This window comes from Sorex araneus, chromosome 9 (assembly GCF_027595985.1).
Source record: "Sorex araneus isolate mSorAra2 chromosome 9, mSorAra2.pri, whole genome shotgun sequence".
Classification (NCBI taxonomy): domain Eukaryota; kingdom Metazoa; phylum Chordata; class Mammalia; order Eulipotyphla; family Soricidae; genus Sorex; species Sorex araneus.
Genome location: NC_073310.1, coordinates 38,198,977 through 38,218,772, shown reverse-complemented (window position 1 = coordinate 38,218,772; position 19,796 = coordinate 38,198,977). Strand labels below are relative to the sequence as shown.

The following is a 19,796-nucleotide window of genomic DNA, read 5'->3' as shown; positions in this document are numbered from 1 at the left end:
TACCAGAGATTTTTTTCAAACTTTGAGTTTCTGCTTCTCCCAGCATTCTTTATATGACAAAGTGCCAAGTCCATGGCCTATGTCTCTGCCTGCAGAAGCTTACAAATGCCCACTGCAGAGAAGCCCTAATAGAAATGTCTGCCTTGCTGGTTTCCTTGCTGGAGTCCTAGATATCTCTTTCCAATTCTTGTTTTCCCTTTGGCTTGGAGAAATAAAGTAATTTTCAATTTTGTTGCATACTTTTCACTTGGACTGGAGCGATAGCACATCGGGTAGGGCGTTTGACTTGCATGTGGCCAACCCAGGTTCGATTCCTCTATCCGTCTCAGTGAGCCCCGCAAGCTACTGAGAGTATCCCGCATGCAGGGCAGAGCCTAGCAAGCTACCCGTGGTGTATTCGATTTGCTAAAAACAGTAACAAGTTTCACGAAGGAGACATTACCGGTGTCTGCTCGTGCAAATCGATGAACAACGGGATGAAAGTGCTACAATGCTACTTTTCACTCAAGGAGCGGAAACTCACTAGGTGTGAAAAATTTCCCACTAACAACACTATAAAAATTCTTATTAGATTTCATATTCCTATCTACAATCCCAATAAATGTGCATTTCATAAGATAACAGATGTGTGAAGATATACAAACACAATTTACACAGAAAAAAGGGAAAAGTACGAGTATCTCCACAATGTTGTCAAGACATGGAAGAGCAGAGAAGGAAGTGTGTCAGGAGGAGGAACTTTTCAGAAAAAAAAAAAAGCCGAAAGCATGAAGACAAGTTTTGCATTAGGAAAACACAGGTATACCAACAAAGGTAGAGCTATATGATGAATAATATGAATTTTTCCCTAGGCTCAAGGAGCAAGACAACAGGATCCCAGAAAAGGTAAAACCAAAATCAAAACATAGTCCTGTAACTTTACACTGTAAATTATGATCACTTTGCAAAGAATGTCCATTTTGTTCTCAAGCACCAATCTTGGTGGTGAACACATATCAAGGCTTCCCTGAAATCAGTGGAAACGAATGGCTCTAAGAATAATTACTTTTGGTGGGAGTGAGGCTGATGGGTTACACCTGGTTATGCTCAGGGCTTACTCTACATGCCAAGGACAGATTCAGGCTGGCCTCATGCAAGGCAAGTGCTCTACCTGCTACACTATCTCTCTGGCCCCAGAGGCTGTAATTTTAAGAGTGAATTAACAGCGCTCTGCAACCTGTGTCCTACATGTGACTGACAGTTTACAGGAAATACTGTGGATGGCTTTTTTGGAGGGAGAGGTTCTTTTTTATTTTTCTTCATCATCATCATCATCATCATCATCATCATCATCATCATCATCATCATCATCCCACTGATCCTCGAATTTCATGAGCAGTCTCAGTAAATTCTCCATTCACCCTAGCCCTGAGATTTTAGAAGCCTCTCTTTACTTGTCCTTCCCAACAGAGCTGCATTGGAGGCTCTTTCAGGGTCAGGGGAATGAGCCCCATCATTGTTACTGGTTTTGGCATATGAATATGCCACAGGGAGCTTGCCAGGCTCTCCCATGCGGGCAGACTCTCAGTTATTGAATCACTTGTGAGCATTACAAAGACGCTCATGATAGGGTTTCAGTCATACAATGTTCCAACACCCATCCCTCCACCAGAGTAGCTTTCCCAGCACCAGTGTCCCCAGCTCCCCTCCCCTCCCCCCAAGCCAACCCCACCCCAGCCCGCCTCTATGGCAGGCACCTCTCTTCTCTCTCATCTAAGGCATTCCGGTCTGCAGTACAGATTCTGAAAGGTTATCATGTGCACGGAGGGCGAGGTTCTGGAACTGGACCTGAAGGTCTTCCTGGGAGTCGGGGTGTGTGTGTGTCTGCGGAGGGGAGGTGTTCCCAGATGAGAGGCTGAACAGCCACCCCTCCTCAGGTCAGGGAGCTGGAGATGTCCCGAGGGCGGCCCCAGGAGTCTGCAGCGGAAGCGGGAGGCGCGCCAAGGCGGGCAGCAGGCTCCTTCCCGCGAAGCCAGCCTCAGCCGCCGGGCCTAGGTGCCCGCCACAGGCCACGAGGCCGCCAGGGAAACCCAGAACTTCCCGCCTCGGGAACGACTGCCCCCCCCCGTTCCCGGCTCCGGCGGACTGGGGTGGGGTGGGGGGTGTTCTCGCGAGAGGAGAGGGGGCACAGGGCACCGCGGGTTTGGGGGGCGCGGGGAGGCGTGAGGAAGAGGGCCAGGCAGGCAGGAGAGCAGAGGCGACGGGCAGGGCCGGGGACACGGGGAAGCCGCTCCCGCCAGTCGCCGAGAGCCAGCCCCTGACGTCAGGAGTTTTCCTCAAAGTCAACAACAAGCCCCGCGGCGGCGGCGGCGGCGGCGAGCGAACGGCGGCGGCGGCGGCCCGGAGAGGGAGGAAGGAGGGGCGGGGAGGCGGCGGCGGGGTCCTCCCGGTTAGGCGCGGCTCGGTAGTGGAGGCCGCAGCCCCCCGACCCTGGCGGGCTGAGCCGCGCCGGCGTCACCCTGCCCCCGGCGCGGCGGGCTTTTCTGGTGCTGAATTGACTTTGTAGCCGATATCCGATTCCCATGTAGTCCCCGCCTCCTTCTCCCCCCCGCGCCGCCGCCGCCGCCCTCCCTGCTCGCTCCCCCCCTCCCGCCGCCGCCGCCGCCGCCGCCGCCTCCCGCTTCAGCTCGCGGCCCGGCCCGGCCGGCTCCCTCCCCACCCTCCCCAGCAGCCCTTCGCCTGCCCTTCCGCCGGCCGCATCGGGCTCTAGGGGGGCCAGAGGCTCTGCGGGGTGGGGGGAGGACAGGAGGGGAGGAGGAGGGAGGGGGACCCCCGAGTCGCCCCCTCTCCTCCCCCCGCCCCCCCCCTGGCTCCATCCTCCGCCGCCGCCCGAGCAGCTGCGGGGCCGCCGCCGCCGCCTTTGCAGGTAACAAGCCGCCGCCCCCCACTCTCGCCACCCTCCCCGTGTCGCCCGCGCTCCCTCCGGCCCTGGGCCCCGACCCTGCCTCCCGGGCCCTCTCGGGCAGGGCGGGGTGGGGTGGGGTGAGTTGGGGGCGTCTGGGTTGTCACCGTGCCGGGGACGTGGGCGGGGGCTGGGTCAATGGAGGCTTCGGGTGTAGGTGTGGAGGAAGTGGGATGCCCGGCGCGGTTGACACCGGCACCCCCTCACTTTCCGGGGGAAGCTGGGGGCCGGCGGTGCGCTGAGGGCCGGCGGAGGGTGTTCCTGGCCTAGCGGTACTGTCCGTGTCTGGGCTGCCCGGGCCGTGGCGCCTCCAGTCTGCGCAACTCTCTACCCTCCTCTTACCGCTCCCGATCCGCGCCACGGGACTTGAGGAGGGGGCGCCCGCCTCGACCCGGGGTGGCGGCGAGGTTATATAATGCGTGGAGCGCCTGTGTGTCAGTGTGTTTGGGTTGGGGGAAGGGGCTGTCTGCCGCGCTCGGTGGCGCTGGGGCTGTCTGAGAGCCTGGGTGGGGCGGGGGCAGTGAAGGCGAGGATGCACCGGCGTCCCTGGGGGTCTCCTTCGCACCTCCACTCCATCCCGCAGCCCTCACACTAGAAAAGACGGCACCGGAGGGCTGGGGTGTGTGTATTGGGGGGGGCGGGGTGGAAGGTGGGTAACGTGCTTCTGTGTTTTTAATAGTAGTGGGGTTTTGATCCGCTTGGGAGTTGTGTGCCAAGAATAGAAATGTGCGGAAGATGATGCGTTTGGCGGATCCAGTGATGCTGTCGCTGCTGGCGGCACCGGTGGCGGCGGCGGCTCTGGCTGCAAGTAAACAAACCCGTCTCTTCCTCCACCTCCTCCTCCTGCGCAGCGGTCTGCATCGGCCATGATGCTGGTGGTGCACTTCAGAGCCCAAAGTTGAAGCCTAGCCCGACTCCTAAGCGGGATCAACCCCTGCTTGGGATTTCTAGGCACCTACAATCTCTTTGGGTCCAGATATTAAATACCGAAAAATAATCTGTTCATGAAGCAAGCAGAAGAGATGTTTATCTATCAGGCTAGGATGCTCACTTTCCCTTCACATTAAACTTAACAAGACCAACTCTTTCACTAGTGTGGTAACTGGTTGAAACTCGTTTGTGATTGGTTACATTTCCAAATAGAAATTCAGCAGTGAAATTTACGGATCTATTGACTAATTTCTAGTATTAATAAAATGTTCACACTTTAGTTCATTATGAAATTAAAGGATACGAAATAATGACTATTTACAGTTAACACATTGCCAGATGTCTCAAATCATCAATTTCGATGTGTGCTCCATATTAAGTAAAGTTTGGTCAAATATTTTAATTGACCAGATCAATAGATAATCATTGGTGGTGTTTGGTGTTGGGTGGGGGTGGAAACTTACTAGAGTCTATATTAAGAAAGAATGGGAAAAGTAAAATGTTGAAAAATACAATAAAGATGAAGTGAAATGAAACTCAGTCTAAGAACTCGAGTTCCATTGCGTGTGTGTGTGTGTGTGTGTGTGTGTGTAAAGATTCCAGGAGTTGGTAGACTAGAACATGAATGAATGAATGCACAATTATATGCAAGATAGACTGATTTCTCTTCTTTTGCCACTACATAGTCTTAGCTCTGAAACTTTATTAAGGGAATTGAATTTGAAGATCTGCTTTTTTGTTTTTCTTACTAGGGTTAATCCCCAACACCTTAGCCTTTAATATAATTTTAAAATGAAGGAGCATACAGATCACATGAATCAGACAGCATTGAAATTTAGATGAATGTAGATATTCAGTTTTGTGTTTGGGGAATTTACGTTTTTTAAAAAAATTTTAAACTATGCAATGTGTAGTCTAAAGATTACATTACATAAATTCAAATGTAATGTGTAATCTAAAGTAGTTTTTGCAGAATTTATAAAAATCTTGTCTCCTACCTCTTGGTAATAATAATTATTTTTCTTTTTTATGGTAATGATTATTTTAATGAATTGTTTTCTAACTTAAAGTAAATTTTCAGTTTGACTTTGAGTAAGTTGTATGTTAAGAGTTCCAAAACTCCTCTTCTTTGAACTTTGTGTAATTTTATAGCTGTACATTCTATTTAAGATTTCACTAATTTCAGCAGATATTAGAGTGTGAACTGGGTGCTAAAGACTAGAGTGATTAAACTATTTCATTATATACATTTCATCCAGGAGACCATTACTTTTATTTACTTTTAGAAAGATTGTTTTCAGAATCATTGACAATCTAAAGATGTATTGGTTAAACAATATGGGACACATAAACTGAGCATTGAATCCTTGTGTATTTAGGGATTTAAAAAAATCTAGCTGTTGGGGCTGCAGGGGTAGGGTGTTTGCCTTGCACAGAGACTGACCCTGTTCAATTCCTGTCATGCCATATGATCCCCAGAGTGATTGAGCACAGCTGTGTGTAGCCCCCAAACAAAAATCCAGTTGATTGAAATATTTGAGTGACGTAATACAGAATGATGGAAAATTCCAGCGATTTTGTTTTTTTGAAATAACTTTTACAAATTGATTTTATGGAAGGTTAAAATTTACTTAAACCGCTTATTTTTGAGAAATATAGCTATACTCTCTTAGTTGTTATACCTTTTAGTTAAAGAATTCACCCTTGGGAAGATAAGGCAATTATTGTTAATGACTTGATAATTGGATTTTTACCTTGATTTGATAGGATCTTATTTTTATAGTGTGATTAAGGTTCAAGCATTAAAAATTTAATTTTAAGCTATTTAGATTTGAATTACATAAGATGCAATACAGAGAAACAATTTTTATATTGTTTTGACCAAATCAGTCTTGTATTATTTAAATTTTTTAACTGACATAATGCAGATCATTTTTGTACATTTGTATTAAAATAGTGAAATCATTTGAAGTGTTGTTCTTGACCCCAGGTTTCAGAGTTTATCAGTATTCTAATTCAGTTCAGCGTGTGTTGTAATAATAGTTCTGAGTTAGGTGATATTACCTTGGATACATTATTATCAAAGTCTTCTAACATGTGATAGAGCTGGATTCAATTTAGAGTTAATGCCATGTGCTTGTGTTATGTATGCCCTTTACACATACAAATTCATTTAGTTTTCATAACAACTCCAGCTCCACTTTTGAAAGTGATTTTCACATGAGAAATTTCTGACACTATAAAAATCCATTTCTTTTTAGCATTCTTAATTTTGATATTTTCTTTTAGTGTTTTTCTTAACGTGTTTTCTTATTATTAGATTTCACTCAAACAGTGCTAAATCTTTAGACTGTAGTACAATACTCCCCACAGAAATTAAATTAACATTAATAATGTTAAAATTTGTTGCTTAAATCGGTTCAGGTAGTAATTTTATTGTAGCACTAGAGACTTTTAGCAAACTTTTTTGTTTTGTTTTTGGGTTATATCCAGTTGTGCTCAGGACCTACTGCTGGCTCTGTGTTGAGGGGATCACTAACAATGGGCTTGGGGGACCATATGTGGTGTCCTGGATTCACCCTAGGTCAGCTGAAGCAAGTCAAGCACTCGACCTGATGCACTCAAGGCCCACTTATAGCAAATTTTATGTAAACAGGAGTCTTGCAAGATTATCTTCTGTAGTCTATAAACCAAATTCTTTACCTATAGATTTGCTCTTTGATTTTAGTTAGGTTTATAACCAACTACCATATTTTGTATTTTCTGAATGTGTGTTTATTTCCAATATTCAAGGGAAAGTAGAAACATTAATAGTAGAAATCTTTAGAAGCCTTTTAACATGAGAATTTTTCTTTGCTATATTAAAGAGCCTCTGTATTTGTGAGATTGTGGATTGCAGGGGGAGAATGGAGGGGTGTAGAGTGGAACAATGCTTTAATATTTTATCCTGCCATCTATATATAAAACTTGTGTGCATAGAGTTTGTGTATAATTAGGATGCTATTAGTATATAGAGATGTCATCTATAATAAATATATACTCAGATTTGAAGCTGAAATCATCAGTGTTAGTTCTGGAAGTGTGTTAAGAGATACAGTTTTATTTTTATGGTTGAGGAATTGGTGGCATAGAGAATAGATCACGTACAATATCTTGGTGGAAGAGCTGGAAACATTTCTTGGCTTATCCAGTGTTTTTTCTAATTCATAGTTGTAGTGAACTTTGTGTAGGATTCATATCTGACTGTTAACTTGGTTTCAGTATCGCTAAGCTGATTCTTGACACTTAGTGGATCATGTACTGACTTATGTGTGTGTATGGGCAAATTTTTTTCCACATTATTATCAAGGAACTATCAAAGGCAGATTTTAGAATAATTTAACTGCACCAAATATGTAAAGACATTATTTCATAAAATAAAATAAAAATAAAAATTATTTTTATTGAATCACTATGAATTATAAAGTTATAAAAATATTTTTGTGGGCTTCAAGCATATATTGGTCTAACACTTCACTAATGCCCACTACCGGTAGCACCAATGTCCCCAGTTTCCCTCCAGTCCCCCAACCTACCTTTGTGGCAGGCACTTTTCCCCTCCCCCAATTGTTAGAACACCTCTCAACCTGTCTGTGTGGTAGGGGTAAATAGCTTGTTTTTTAGTTTAGGTGAGCCAGTAAACATTTTCTTAGTGTTTCAAATGAGAATATTAGTGTGTCATCCACTAAATTCAATATTGGTAAATAATGGCTATGTAACCTGAAATGCTACTTAGATGCCTTAAATAGAGGTTAGGAAAAGAGGGGATGTAGCCTATGTATCTATCTATTTAAATGTTTGTAAAGTTGATTTTTAAGATGAGACAGGCAAATTGTATGGAAGTTAAAATTTTGGTGCTTATTCAAGTATATTCCCATAGTGTAAAACTCAGTGAAGGTATCTGTAGTTCTAAAACAGTCCACAAGTGCATTATGATTGTATTATGAAAAGTGGAAAGGTATCCAGAATGTATAGCTTTTTCATTTCAGTGGGTTAACAACTCGGGATTAATTTCTGATGTGAAGAACAAGTTTCCTTGCATTTCCCTACCATTTCAACATTTTTCCATTTCTTGAATGCTTGTAACGTTTTAAATACCCTCATTCATGTAACATACTGGTTTGTGAAGTCAGAAATATGATAGAATTGTATTATGTTTATCCTTGACCATCGTAACCTATCTTCAAAGAAGAACAATTCCTCATTATTGTGCTGGCACAATTTTTTCTGACCATGGTCCCCTTTCAAACTTGTTTACTTCCTGTGACTTCCATCTTACCTGTTGACCCCTAGTTTTATGTGATGACATCCCACTTACATGGTATTCACCTGTGACCCACTGGAATATTTTGGGGCTATATGACCTCTGGTTGAGAGATACTGGGCTTGTGTATCTAAAATTTAAAAATGTGTGGGCAGCTTGAGTATATACTATGTAGAATATGTAGTACTGCAGCTAAATTGATAGTTTAGAGAAAGTTATAGGATTGTATTATGGCTTTTAACTTAATAGGTGGCATATAGGAAATTACTCACCTCTTTGTTCTTGTTAATGAAAATGGGATATACCTTCAAGTTTTATCAACATACTTTAGTCTTTGCTATAATTTGTTTTATGATGCCATGCTTAATTTAATTTCAAATTTATTTTTAAATGGTTTACTGGAAAGTAATTTGACATAAAAATGTTCATAATGTTCACAGGTATTACTTTATATTTGAGAATTTATATCATGTTCTCTAGAAAAAAGTACCTCAGGTTGATAGATGTCAATTTCATTCTTTTTACTTTTTACTTGTCACTCACCTGTTCATACTGGGAGAAGTGATGTCATCAGGGATTAGTCTCAGTTTTTCTGGGTGGGTTCAATAGCTACTACGCAATTTGTTTTTAGAGTCAAATGAATTGATTTGTATAAAATCACTTTGATAACAATTATAGGCTTGGAAGATTTTTAAATGCTTTATTTCACTTTACTACTTTGTATAGTCTATCTTATGGAGTAGATAATACATATTTATTGGCTGACTAAATGTATATCACATAATGTTTGAGTAATATTTTAAAAAGATGTTTGAAGAATAATTTCCTCCAAATATTAAATGGCTAGTTGACATAGTAAGGATCTTTTAGAAAAATTTCTTAAATATAAAAAGAAAAATTGGAATTATTTCTTCCTTTTACAATGGATACTTTTGGGTAGTGTTGATGTTTGATTTACATAATATTTGAAGTAACCATTTCAAATTGCTAGTCCTTAAAATTAATAGAAGCCTAGAGAAAACATGCTCTAATAAACAAGGAATGAATATTTGTTATGCTTTTAATTATCCTTACAGATAGAGGTAATTTCATAATGTTCAGATTTTTTCCAACTTTGCCTCTAAGGTAGCTTAATACCAATCTCTCTGTTGACTTACCTTATTAGTTTGCTTATTCTGTTCTTTATTATCTAAATTATCGTCATTCATCTACTCATTTATTCCGTATTTGTTAAGCATCTTTTATGTGCCAGGCATACTAGGATTGCTTTACTAAATTATAATGCTATTGCATGACCTAAAAGATACGAAATGTCATGAAGTTGTATTGTGACATTTAGTTTACTTTTCTCGTTTTTCAGGCCACACATGGCAATATTCAGGCCTTACTCCTGACAAGCTTATGGGGAGACCATATGTTATACTGGGGATCCAACCTAGCTAACTGTGTGTAAGGCAAGCATCTTACCTCTGTACTATCTCTTCGCCCTTAAAATGACATTTAAATGCAGTGATTATCATCAGAGTATCAAGTAATTCCATATAAAGTTAATTTTGGGGAAATTCTAAGGTAAATTTACCAAGATTTTTGTGTGAAAAAATAATTCTTTTCTTGGGGGTTTGGATGGGCATCTGGCGGTGCTCAGAATTTATTCCTGGCTCTGCACTCAGGAATCACTCTTGGCATGCTCAGGGGACTATGTGCACTGGGGATTTAACCAGATCAGCCAAGTACAAGGCTAGTGCCCTGCCCACTGTACATTCTCACTGGTCTGAGTGTGAAAAATTAGATTTTACAGTAATGAGGTGTTTAAAGAAGTAGGCTTGAAACAATACATCAAATTTTGGATAATAAACATTTTAAGAAAAGTTTGGAATGTAGGAGGAGGTGAAATTTACTATACTGGGAAGCATATTGGAGTCCTAAAATCCAGCTCATCATTTTGCAGATCACTGTTTTTAGTAACATGAAAGACTTGAGTAGGAATGTGTAATAAGATGAATTGGTACAAGAGCATTAACCACTGTAGGAAAATTATTTTGTTTACTGCTTAAGAATCAATAGCATTTATTTTTCCTACACAAAGGTCTGCCTTTATTTCTATCCAAATGATCATAACATAATATTTGGTAACTCATCGTAAGACAAAACTAATTTGGGTGATGTTAATATTGTGATTTATTGTTTTGTATAAAAAAAGAAGTAGTACAAGTGGGAAGAGTACAAGGGGGAAGAGTATGTTCTGATTTTGTTCTTGGTTCTACAATCAAGTGATGTGTGACCTTGGGCAAGTCACTTTGTCCATTGTGATCTTTTTGTATCTTTAGTTAGGCTGTAAAATGCTTCTAGCCTTAAGTTTCTAACAATGAAATGTGTACTAGTGTTCTTCATGAGTGTTGTAATATAAATTATTTTAATAGGAAAGTAGATTAAACATTTTGTTATTATATATTTTTTCATGTTACAAATTGTTGATTTCTAATCTCTAATGTTTCCAACCCACACTGTTAAGATAGGACTTTTCCTTTACTTGGTTTACAGTTTCAGGTAGAGAAGGTCTTTAATACATGTGAAATCCTTTGCTAGTGGATTGTTGAAGAGATCTACTTTGCAGCTCTTCTGGAAATGATCATTTTGTGATAGTTTTCCTAGTACTTTAGTTTTCGTATAACATGCATTGTAAACATGAATTCTTTCAATTACCTAGAGCTATATTTTTTGTAGCAAGTTAGCCATGTTGATATCCTTAGGAAGTTGCATAGATCAAATTGAAGTGTTTGGATTAATTAGTAGTGTAATGGATCTTGTTTTAAATAATGTGTTTTCTATGACTTTTTCATGTCTTTTTGGATATATGTTACTAAGGGGGAAAAACATTGTATATCAAAACGTTTGCTTTATAAATAGGATTAGTTGATTAATTTTAATCTTATTTAAAAATTTCTCATTTTTTGACACTTCTTAGTTTACTTTGAGGCATATTTTGGAAAATACACTCAGATTATAATATCCAACAGTAGTAGACTGTAATGATTTTGAGTCTGTTCTTTGCTCCCTCTCCTCCTCATGCACAGCCTTCAGCCCCATGGCACACGAAAGCTTGGCCTTTTTATTCAGTCACACCAGCCTTGTCAAACTTTCTTAGAAGGACAATGTTAGGCATAATTCCCGATTGCTCAGTGGTTAGGGAAATCAATTCTGATAGGCTGTTTGTCATTTCATAGTTTATCCATCTGCTTTTTTCTGGTTATTTAAAAATGTGTGTCTGTTTTTGGACCACACAACATCAGTGTACATGAACCACATTTTTTTAGGCCCCTTTATAAAGTGGCAGTATTTTAACTCAATTTTTCCTTTACTTTTTCATGTTTGTTAAGTTGAAAAGGACAGTAAGAAATAGCACTATAAAGCTCATTGCTATATATATATATATATATAGACATATATATGAATTTTCTGAGGGGTAGCTTCTTCTTCTGGGGAGCCAAGAAGAGCTACACCTGGCAGTGAATATGTGTTGGGGGGTGCAAGTATGGGGTCTGGGGAAGGTGAGTGGCATATAATACTTCAGAGCAAACCCCGGGCCTTATGCATACAAACTGGAACCACATTTCTGAACCTGTGAAGATACTTATGACGACATGACACTATAAGATGCCTTATAAAGATTCATTTAAATTCCACACTTTTGTCCCAGGAAAATCTGAGTATTTTTGGCTTTGGGCCACACCTGACTGTAATCAGGTTTTACTTCTGTCTGTGTGCTCAGAACTGACTGCTGGCAGCATTTGAGGGACTATAGCATGCAAGACTATCTTTCTGGCCCCCTAAATTTTTTTTCTTTCAAATTGGAAAAATGATACTCTTAAGTATTAAAACACTGTTTTGCCTAATATACATTGCTTTGAGAAAACCTATTGCTAAACTGTAAATTTGTTATAAATTTCCCACAAATATTTTGGCTTCCTTTCGGAAGCAGGGGCACCCAAGCAGTGTTTAAGAGGTCTGAGCCCCTTTGGTATGCTTGGTCAACAGGGTTAGGAGTTCAGTGCAAGACCCAAAGGATGTAGTGCTGCCCTAATCTTGGGATGTTGGGTGTACTCCGGTTACTGCAGAGATGCTAGGGATCACCTGGGCCACAGTTGGTGTGGTCAGATATATTCTAGGCATGCACCATTAGTAGTATACTATCTCCCAGCCTGTTTAGCTTATTTTTATCTAAATAACATAACACTTATATTTCCCAGAGTACCACCAGGAGTGAACTTTGAGTGCAGAGCCCTGAGAATTACTGGATGAGGCCCCAAAATAGCAAAAGCAAAAGTTTTTTTAAGGTTCTTTCTTTTACTTAGTATCATATACATTAAACTGTTCCTGGTATCAGGCAGAATAAGCATGAAAAATTTCTTAGCATCTTATATTTTACAAAAAGTACAGCAATTAAATTTCTACATGATTTATCATATGTTTTGGAATTTACAGGGATTTTGAAATTAGACATGCATGATTTAGTTTGCTTAACCTTCATTTTTTTTTCTCATTTCACCCCAAACCCATGTCAAACAAACTTTCTATATTATTTATGTAGGTGTGATTTTCTTAAGATATTTTCTGTAGCTGATGTGTAGGTTAAAACTTATTTGAAATCTGTTACAAGACCATGGAAACTGCATTCATTTTAGAACTATTTATTAAATAAGTTCTCCAGCTTAAAGAGCTAGACTTTTATGTTAGGTCAGGCCAGTTGAAGACATTTACAAAGAATCAGTTGTTTGTTATTGCCGTGTGAGTTGCAAGAATGGAAAAAAAAAGAAATTCTTTCTTCAATACTTCCTTCCAGGCTGAGTCATCACTAGAGAGTGGGAAGGGCAGCAGCAGCAGAGAATCCAAACCCCAAAGCTGGTATCACAAAGTACCATTTCTTCAAGTTGGGGGCTCAGAGGGGAGCCATCATGAGCGATGTTACCATTGTGAAAGAAGGTTGGGTTCAGAAGAGGGGTAAGTGTTCAACAAGGCAAAAATAATTTGGTTGGTAAGTGTACTAAACAGTTAATGGTGTCTTCCAAGTATTTTTCTGATGCTGTTTACAGAGAAACTGACATACAATGTCCAGTAAGAAAGAAGTGATATTTAACTTATGTGTTAGGAATTTGTTATTTAGGGATTCTTTGTAATTCCTGAATGATTGGTAGGATAGTTAGGATTTCATGTGATACATGTGCGTATTAGAGAAAGTTTATGCTGTTTTTTTTTGTTTTGTTATAACAAATGTTTTGCAATAGTCAAATGTCTTTAGAATGATTTAATAAGAAGAAAAATATAACACATGCGTTTGAGAATATGTAAATATATAAGTACTCAGATGTATTATCTTTTGGGTGGTGATGGGGAAGGACTTAAATTACTAAAAGGAAAATGATTTTTCATAAACTCTTGAATTGAACAATTCCATATATTAGGTAAGTAAAATTCTGGAGTTAAAGATCAATGAAGAAAAAATTATTTCATTAAAACTTTTTTTTTGGTATGTGTTTACTTTCATATTTTTAATTTTCATAATCTACTTTTACTATTTTTTGTTCACTTTTGCTTTAGATAACTAAGATACATTTTTAAATATTAAATAAGTAACTTAGTTTATCCTTTATGGGATCATCTGTTTGTATGGTCAATGTGTATATTAGAAATCTAATTTAGACTAGTTGCCAGGCAGCTTCTGTTTATTCACATGACCAAGTTGAGTAAGATGAGGGGAGGTTCCATTTAGAGAACTTTTAAGTTACTTTGTATCTATTTTAAACAATCTTAAATAGCTATTTTAGTACTTTTTTTTAAACATAAAATTAATACCTGTGCTGAAAAGCTATTATCAGTAGTTAAATGTGATTAGTATTAGTGCACCGAGAGATCAGACATACTACTAGCTTATAATTTACATGCAGTGGTTCACAGAATTTTGAGTTTATAACTGATGAATTTTGCCAAATTTATGCAGCGATATAAGAAACACTAGAATCATGATATAGAATGTTTCTATCACTGCCGGAGGTTTTGTCATTTTTTTTTGGCACTCAGTCCATTCCTTTAACCTTGGCAACCACTAATATGCTATTACTATAATTTTATAGTATTTAGCATAAGTAGGATTATAAAATAGGTATTGTATTTTTTTTTTTTTTGATTTTGGGTCACACCCGGCGATGCACAGGGGTTCCTCCTGGCTCTTGACTCAGGAATTACCCCTGGCGGTGCTCAGGGGACCATATGGGATGCTGGGATTAGAACCCGGGTCGGCCGCGTGCAAGGCAAACACCCTACCCGCTGTGCTATCGCTCCAGCCCCTAAAATAGGTATTGTAAAATATTTATATAGTATTTAGCATAAATAGGATTGGAAAGTAGGTATTGTGTCTTGTTTCTTTTTTACTGCACTTAAGATTTATTTCTCATGTTCTGTTTATCATTAGTTCCTTTTATTGTTGAATAATATTCAGTTTCTTGAGGGACACTTTGGCTGTTTCTAACTTTGGACTATTATGAATTATACTTCTATGAGCATTTGAGTGCATGTCTTTGCATGATGTGTTTTCAGTTTTATTGGAAAGTAACCTAGAAATAATAGTTCTGGATTGTATGATAAATGTATGATTAACTTTATGAAACTATCCAAACTGTTTCCTTTCTTTTATTTTTTTAAATGCTGGAGTACTACTATTTATTCAGCCATTGATTAAGCTGATTGAATTGGGCATGGACTCCACATTACTGTTTATTTTTTAAAAATTTAAACTGGATATTCATGAGATAGACCATTACAGAGCTGTTCATAGTTGGGTTTCAGTCATACAATGATCCAGCACCCATCCCTCCACCAGTACACATTTCCCACCACCAATGTTCCCCTGTTTCTCTACCACCATCCCCAACCTCCCACCCCCAGCCTCCCTTTATGGGAGGCACTTTCCTTCATGCTCTCTCTCTCTCTCTTTTTCCTTTTATGCATTATGGTTTGCAATACAGGTGCTGAGAGGTCATGGTGTTTTTCAGGGCATTTGGTATTTTTATTGGGACAGTAAGGCTGTAGTAGCTTTTCATTTGGGTGGAAGCTTTGGAGTGTGGATATGACTGCCAAGGCTTCTGGAAGTACAGGGAAATGGGGGGAGGTAGCTCATCCTCACCCTGAGAAAGCCTGGAGATTTCAGTCACAAAACAGGCATACCAAAGTTTTCAGCAGATTGTGGTGAAATCCATCCTGAGATGGTGGAGTCAGGTGTGGGGTATAGTGGCGATTTTGGATTGTGGAAGAAAGTGGCTGCTGGGGGCTCTGTTTGGGCGGGCTCCAAGCCAACCTGCCACCATTTGGTTACCCCAGTCTGTTCAGCCCATGCGCGGGTCTGAGCTTAACTGTGACTTTTGATCTCTTTCGGGATTTATTTAGGGGTCTCTGAAGCAAGGTCAGTAGTAGAGCTTACAGGGTGGTGTTGCAGTTGGATTGTGGGGGTGACTGCTAGTGCTTTCCTGAGTATTGGGAAGTGAGGGGAGGTAGCCCACTCCAACACTGGGGAAGCCTGGAGATTTCAGTCACAAAACCCGCATACCAGAATTTTCTTTTTTTTTTTTTTTAATTTTTTAGTTATTTTATTATATTCAGAGATACAGTTGATGGATGGCTTAATAATTTGATATATATGTGTATATTCAAAATGATCACCACAAAAACACCTATAGCAGCACATACTTTAAATTTTACTTCTTATGATGGGAATTCTGACAGCTTTTCTTTTTTCTTAATTTTTAAAAAATTAAAAATTTTAATTAGTGAGTCACAGTGAGGGTACAGTTACAGATTCAGACATTTTGTGCTTGTTTTTCCCTCATGCAGTGTCCGGGAGCCCATCCCTCCACCACTGTCCATTCTCCACCACCAATGAACCCACCCCCTAATCCCATACCCCCACCCCACCCCGCCTCTGTGGCAGGGCATTCCAATTTGTTCTCTCTCTCCTTTTGGGTGTTGTGGTCTACAATAGGGGTATTAAGTGGCCATCATGTTCGATCACTACTCCACTTTCAGCACGCATTTCCCTTACCACGTGGGATCTCCAATCACATTTTACTTGGTGTTCCCTTCTCCATTTGGTAGCGCATACCAGAATTTTTCAGAAGATTATATCTTGGTGAGTCCATCCTGAGATGGTGGATTCAGGCTGAGAGTATGGTAGCGAATTTGGATTGTGGAAGCAAGTCGCTGCTGGGGGCGCTGCTTTGGCATGCCACCAGGCCAACCTGCCCCTCTCTGATTTACCCCAGTCTGTTCAGCCATGTACGGGTCAGAGATTAATTGTGGCTTTTGATCTCTTTCGAGATTTATCTATAGGTCTTTGAAATAAGGCCAGTAAATAAGCTTGTATAGCTGAGCTTTGTGGTTTGTGGGTGTGGCTCCCACATACCTAACTTTTGGCCGTTTAATTTCTTGGTAAACTTGGTCCCAAGTTGTTGGGGTCTGGTCAAAGACACAGCGGCAATTTTGGGGTGTCAGGAAGCCTGTAGGCACCATTAGGCTGCTGATGCACTGTATGCAGGTACAGGTGGACCTGTTGGTGGCACCATATCCCAAACTGTTTTCAAAGTGACCAACTCTGATGAGAATAAAATCATGAGAATAACATTAGAACTTAAAATTAGAAATAAAATTTGAAATAATTTTAGACTTCAGTGTTGTAAGAAGATTTTTAAATTTTAACTTGTCTATTTACATAATTTTATTTTCTTTTAAAAATTTTGTGGGTCATAATCTAGTGATGTTTAGGGACCACTATGGTCAAATCAGTAGTGCTCAGGGTGTGTGCTTTCCCCTGGATTGAATCTGGGACCTTAGACATGCAAGTTATGTGTACTTCTACTTGAGCACAGCCTTGGACCCGCCGGAATTTTTTTCTGATGGGTGGTTTGAGCCACACTGGTAGTATTTAGGGACTATTCCTGTTCTTAGGAGTCACCTGAGTTCTGGGTGACCAAGTGTGGTGCTGGTCATAAAACTGGGGTCAGCTGCATTCAAGGCAAGCATCTTAACCACTATCTCTCTGGCTCCATTGCTTGTTTTTCTCAGGTTGACAAATCACTAGAAACTGTTGGAATTTCATTTGATCACTAAAACCTGTTCTCATTAGATTATTGTGAGGAATAAATGATGTAAGGATGTGGTATATTTTGAAACTTTTAATAGATATAAGCTGTTTTTGTCACTAAATTTTATGAAGGATTTACAGTGGCTCTTGAGTGTCATTGTTTTTCATTTGCGACACTGTAATAGATGGCTGGTGTAATATATAGGACGTAGGAAAAATAAAAAGTGAATAGGTATTTCTCAGTGTTTTTATAGGGTTGGTTAGGGAAAGGGGAGCAGTGTGTAAGAGTGTGTGCGCACTTGCTGGTGTGCATGTGTGTTTGTGTGTGTGAGTGTGTGCGTGCATGTATTTACTTCGGGAGGTAACAGTCATAAATGTAAGAGTTTGAATAACAAGATATAAAATGAAAATTAAAAATTTTTCAATCATTTGCTCTTTACAAACTTGTTTCTCTCTTTAAAGATAACTATCTGGTCTAGATTTAATTTAATAATCAGAACTGCTGATTATTTTACCAATTCAGTTGTTTTATTTTTAAAATCTCTTTTTTCCTGTTTGGGCCATGTCTAGTGATGCTTAGGTATAAATCTTGACTCTGCTCAGGGACGGCTCCTGGCAGGGCTTGGGGAAGTCATACATGGTGCTGTGAATCAAACCTGGGTGGACCACTTGCAAGCAGGTGCCCTACCCACTGTACTGTCTCTCTGGCCCCCTGTTATCCTAGTTTTTTAATAAAAATTTTATATATCAGATGTGGCCAAAAAACAAACAAAAATTCAAAACAAAAAAGACATGAGATCTATGACTAGAACTTATCCAAATAACATATTAGCTGAATGTCATACCCAGAATTTAAATTCCCTTATAATTTAATATAAATTCCCATACCTATATATTTAATATAAATTTTATAGACTTTTTTCTCAAGTGACCTACTGCTTCTCATTGTAAATAATGAACATTTTAACTTGTAATACCCATTTTTATTACAAAAATTTCTTTTTGGTTTCTATTATGGTCAGACTTACTTCTGTAACTTGAAAGTATTTAGGCATTATATGTGAACTTGCCACTTCATTTGTTGACAAAAATTAGTACCCCTGGTAATTTCTTTGCATTTTCACATTTGATCTATTTTTCATTTCCCCTGTCAGATATGTTCGTTGATTTTTTAAAAAGCAGTAACAATATTAAGTAAATATGCTCTAATTTCTAAACTAATTCTTGCTAATTTCTAAAACGTAGTATGATGGAATCCACAGAGAACAAATTAACTTCTTATATTCTGTTGGTACTCAAGATCAGCCATACTTTAGCTTGACCTGTATCTTCCCCGTGTATTTTCTTATTGCCATCATTTGCCCTTTAGTTGAAGAGTGTATTTTTACTTAGTTTTCCAGCTTTTTAATTTTTTATTTGTTGACATTCTAAAATGAGTTGATAAATTTTCTGGGTATGATGTTCAGCTAATATGTTGCTATTTTTGGATAAGTTATATTCATTCTTAGATAGCATGTCTTTTTTCTGTTTTGGGTTTTTTTTTCCCCACATCTGACATTGCTCACTTACTCCTGGCTCTGTGCCCAGGGATCATTCTTGGTGGTGCTTGGGGCCTCGTATGTGGTGCTGAGGATAAAACCCAAGTCAGTTTTGTGAAATGTAAGCACCTTACCCACTGTATTATCTCTATGGAACAGAGTTTTGGATTTTTTTGTTTTTAGAGTGAATCCTAAAGTGAACTTTTTTAAAAAAAAGAGAATGTATGGGGATTCGACAGATAGTACAGACTGTAGGGCACTCACCTTTCACACAGGTGACCTGGATTTAATTGCCAGCACCCCATATGTTCCCTCAAACCCTAAAGTGATCCCTGATCACACAGAGCCAGTAAGCCCTGAGCATAAATGGGTGTGGCTCAAAAATACAAAAATAAATAAAAATAGAATGTATATAGGTGTTTGTTAGCTTAAGCTGAAAATGAAAATGGGTCTGAAAAATGCCCTTTTTGCATATTAACACCTAGTATATTCATTGGCTGGACATAGAATTCAGTTTTAGGGTCTCGGAGATAGCACAAGTGATGTCCTGATCTCCCAAGTGTGAAGCATTGAGTTTAGTTATGTGCTACACAGTCTATCTTCCTAGCACTGCAGGGTATGTTCCTAAGGGCTCCTAAGCACTGAACTATTAAGCTGGAATCCTTGGAATGAACATTACAGAATGATCCTAGCCCCCTACACCTCTGGAGCAAACTTTATTGAAAAAAAGCGGGGAGCTAGAGTGATAGTATAGTATAGTTAGTATACGCTTGCCTTGCGTATTGCTGACCTGAGGTTTGATCCTTGGCACTCTTTATGGCTCCCTCATCCTTGCCAGGAGTGATACATGAGTGCAGAACCAGAAGTAAGACCTAAGCACTATTGGGTGTGGCCCCCCCAAACAAAAAACAAATAAAAAGTTCAGGTATAAAATATATTTTTTCCTTGCCTTTCTGT

General features: G+C 39.6%; 1 protein-coding gene across 3 annotated transcripts in view; it reads left to right on the top strand.

Moving 5' to 3' along the window:
• The first annotated feature begins 2,765 nt into the window (after nucleotides 1-2,765).
• The window catches only part of AKT3 (AKT serine/threonine kinase 3), a 346,959-nt gene continuing 329,928 nt past the window's right edge, over nucleotides 2,766-19,796 (top strand). Inside the window, exons 1-2 of one of the 3 annotated variants that reach the window (XM_055147428.1) lie at nucleotides 2,766-2,905; nucleotides 13,015-13,172. In XM_055147428.1, coding sequence (XP_055003403.1) covers nucleotides 13,127-13,172 — 46 coding nt within the window. In that variant the 5' untranslated portion in view covers nucleotides 2,766-2,905; nucleotides 13,015-13,126. Of the gene's footprint in view, nucleotides 2,906-9,514; nucleotides 9,629-13,014; nucleotides 13,173-19,796 lie in introns of those variants that run through there. The other 2 variants (XM_055147432.1, XM_055147429.1) reach the window with 2 other exon arrangements.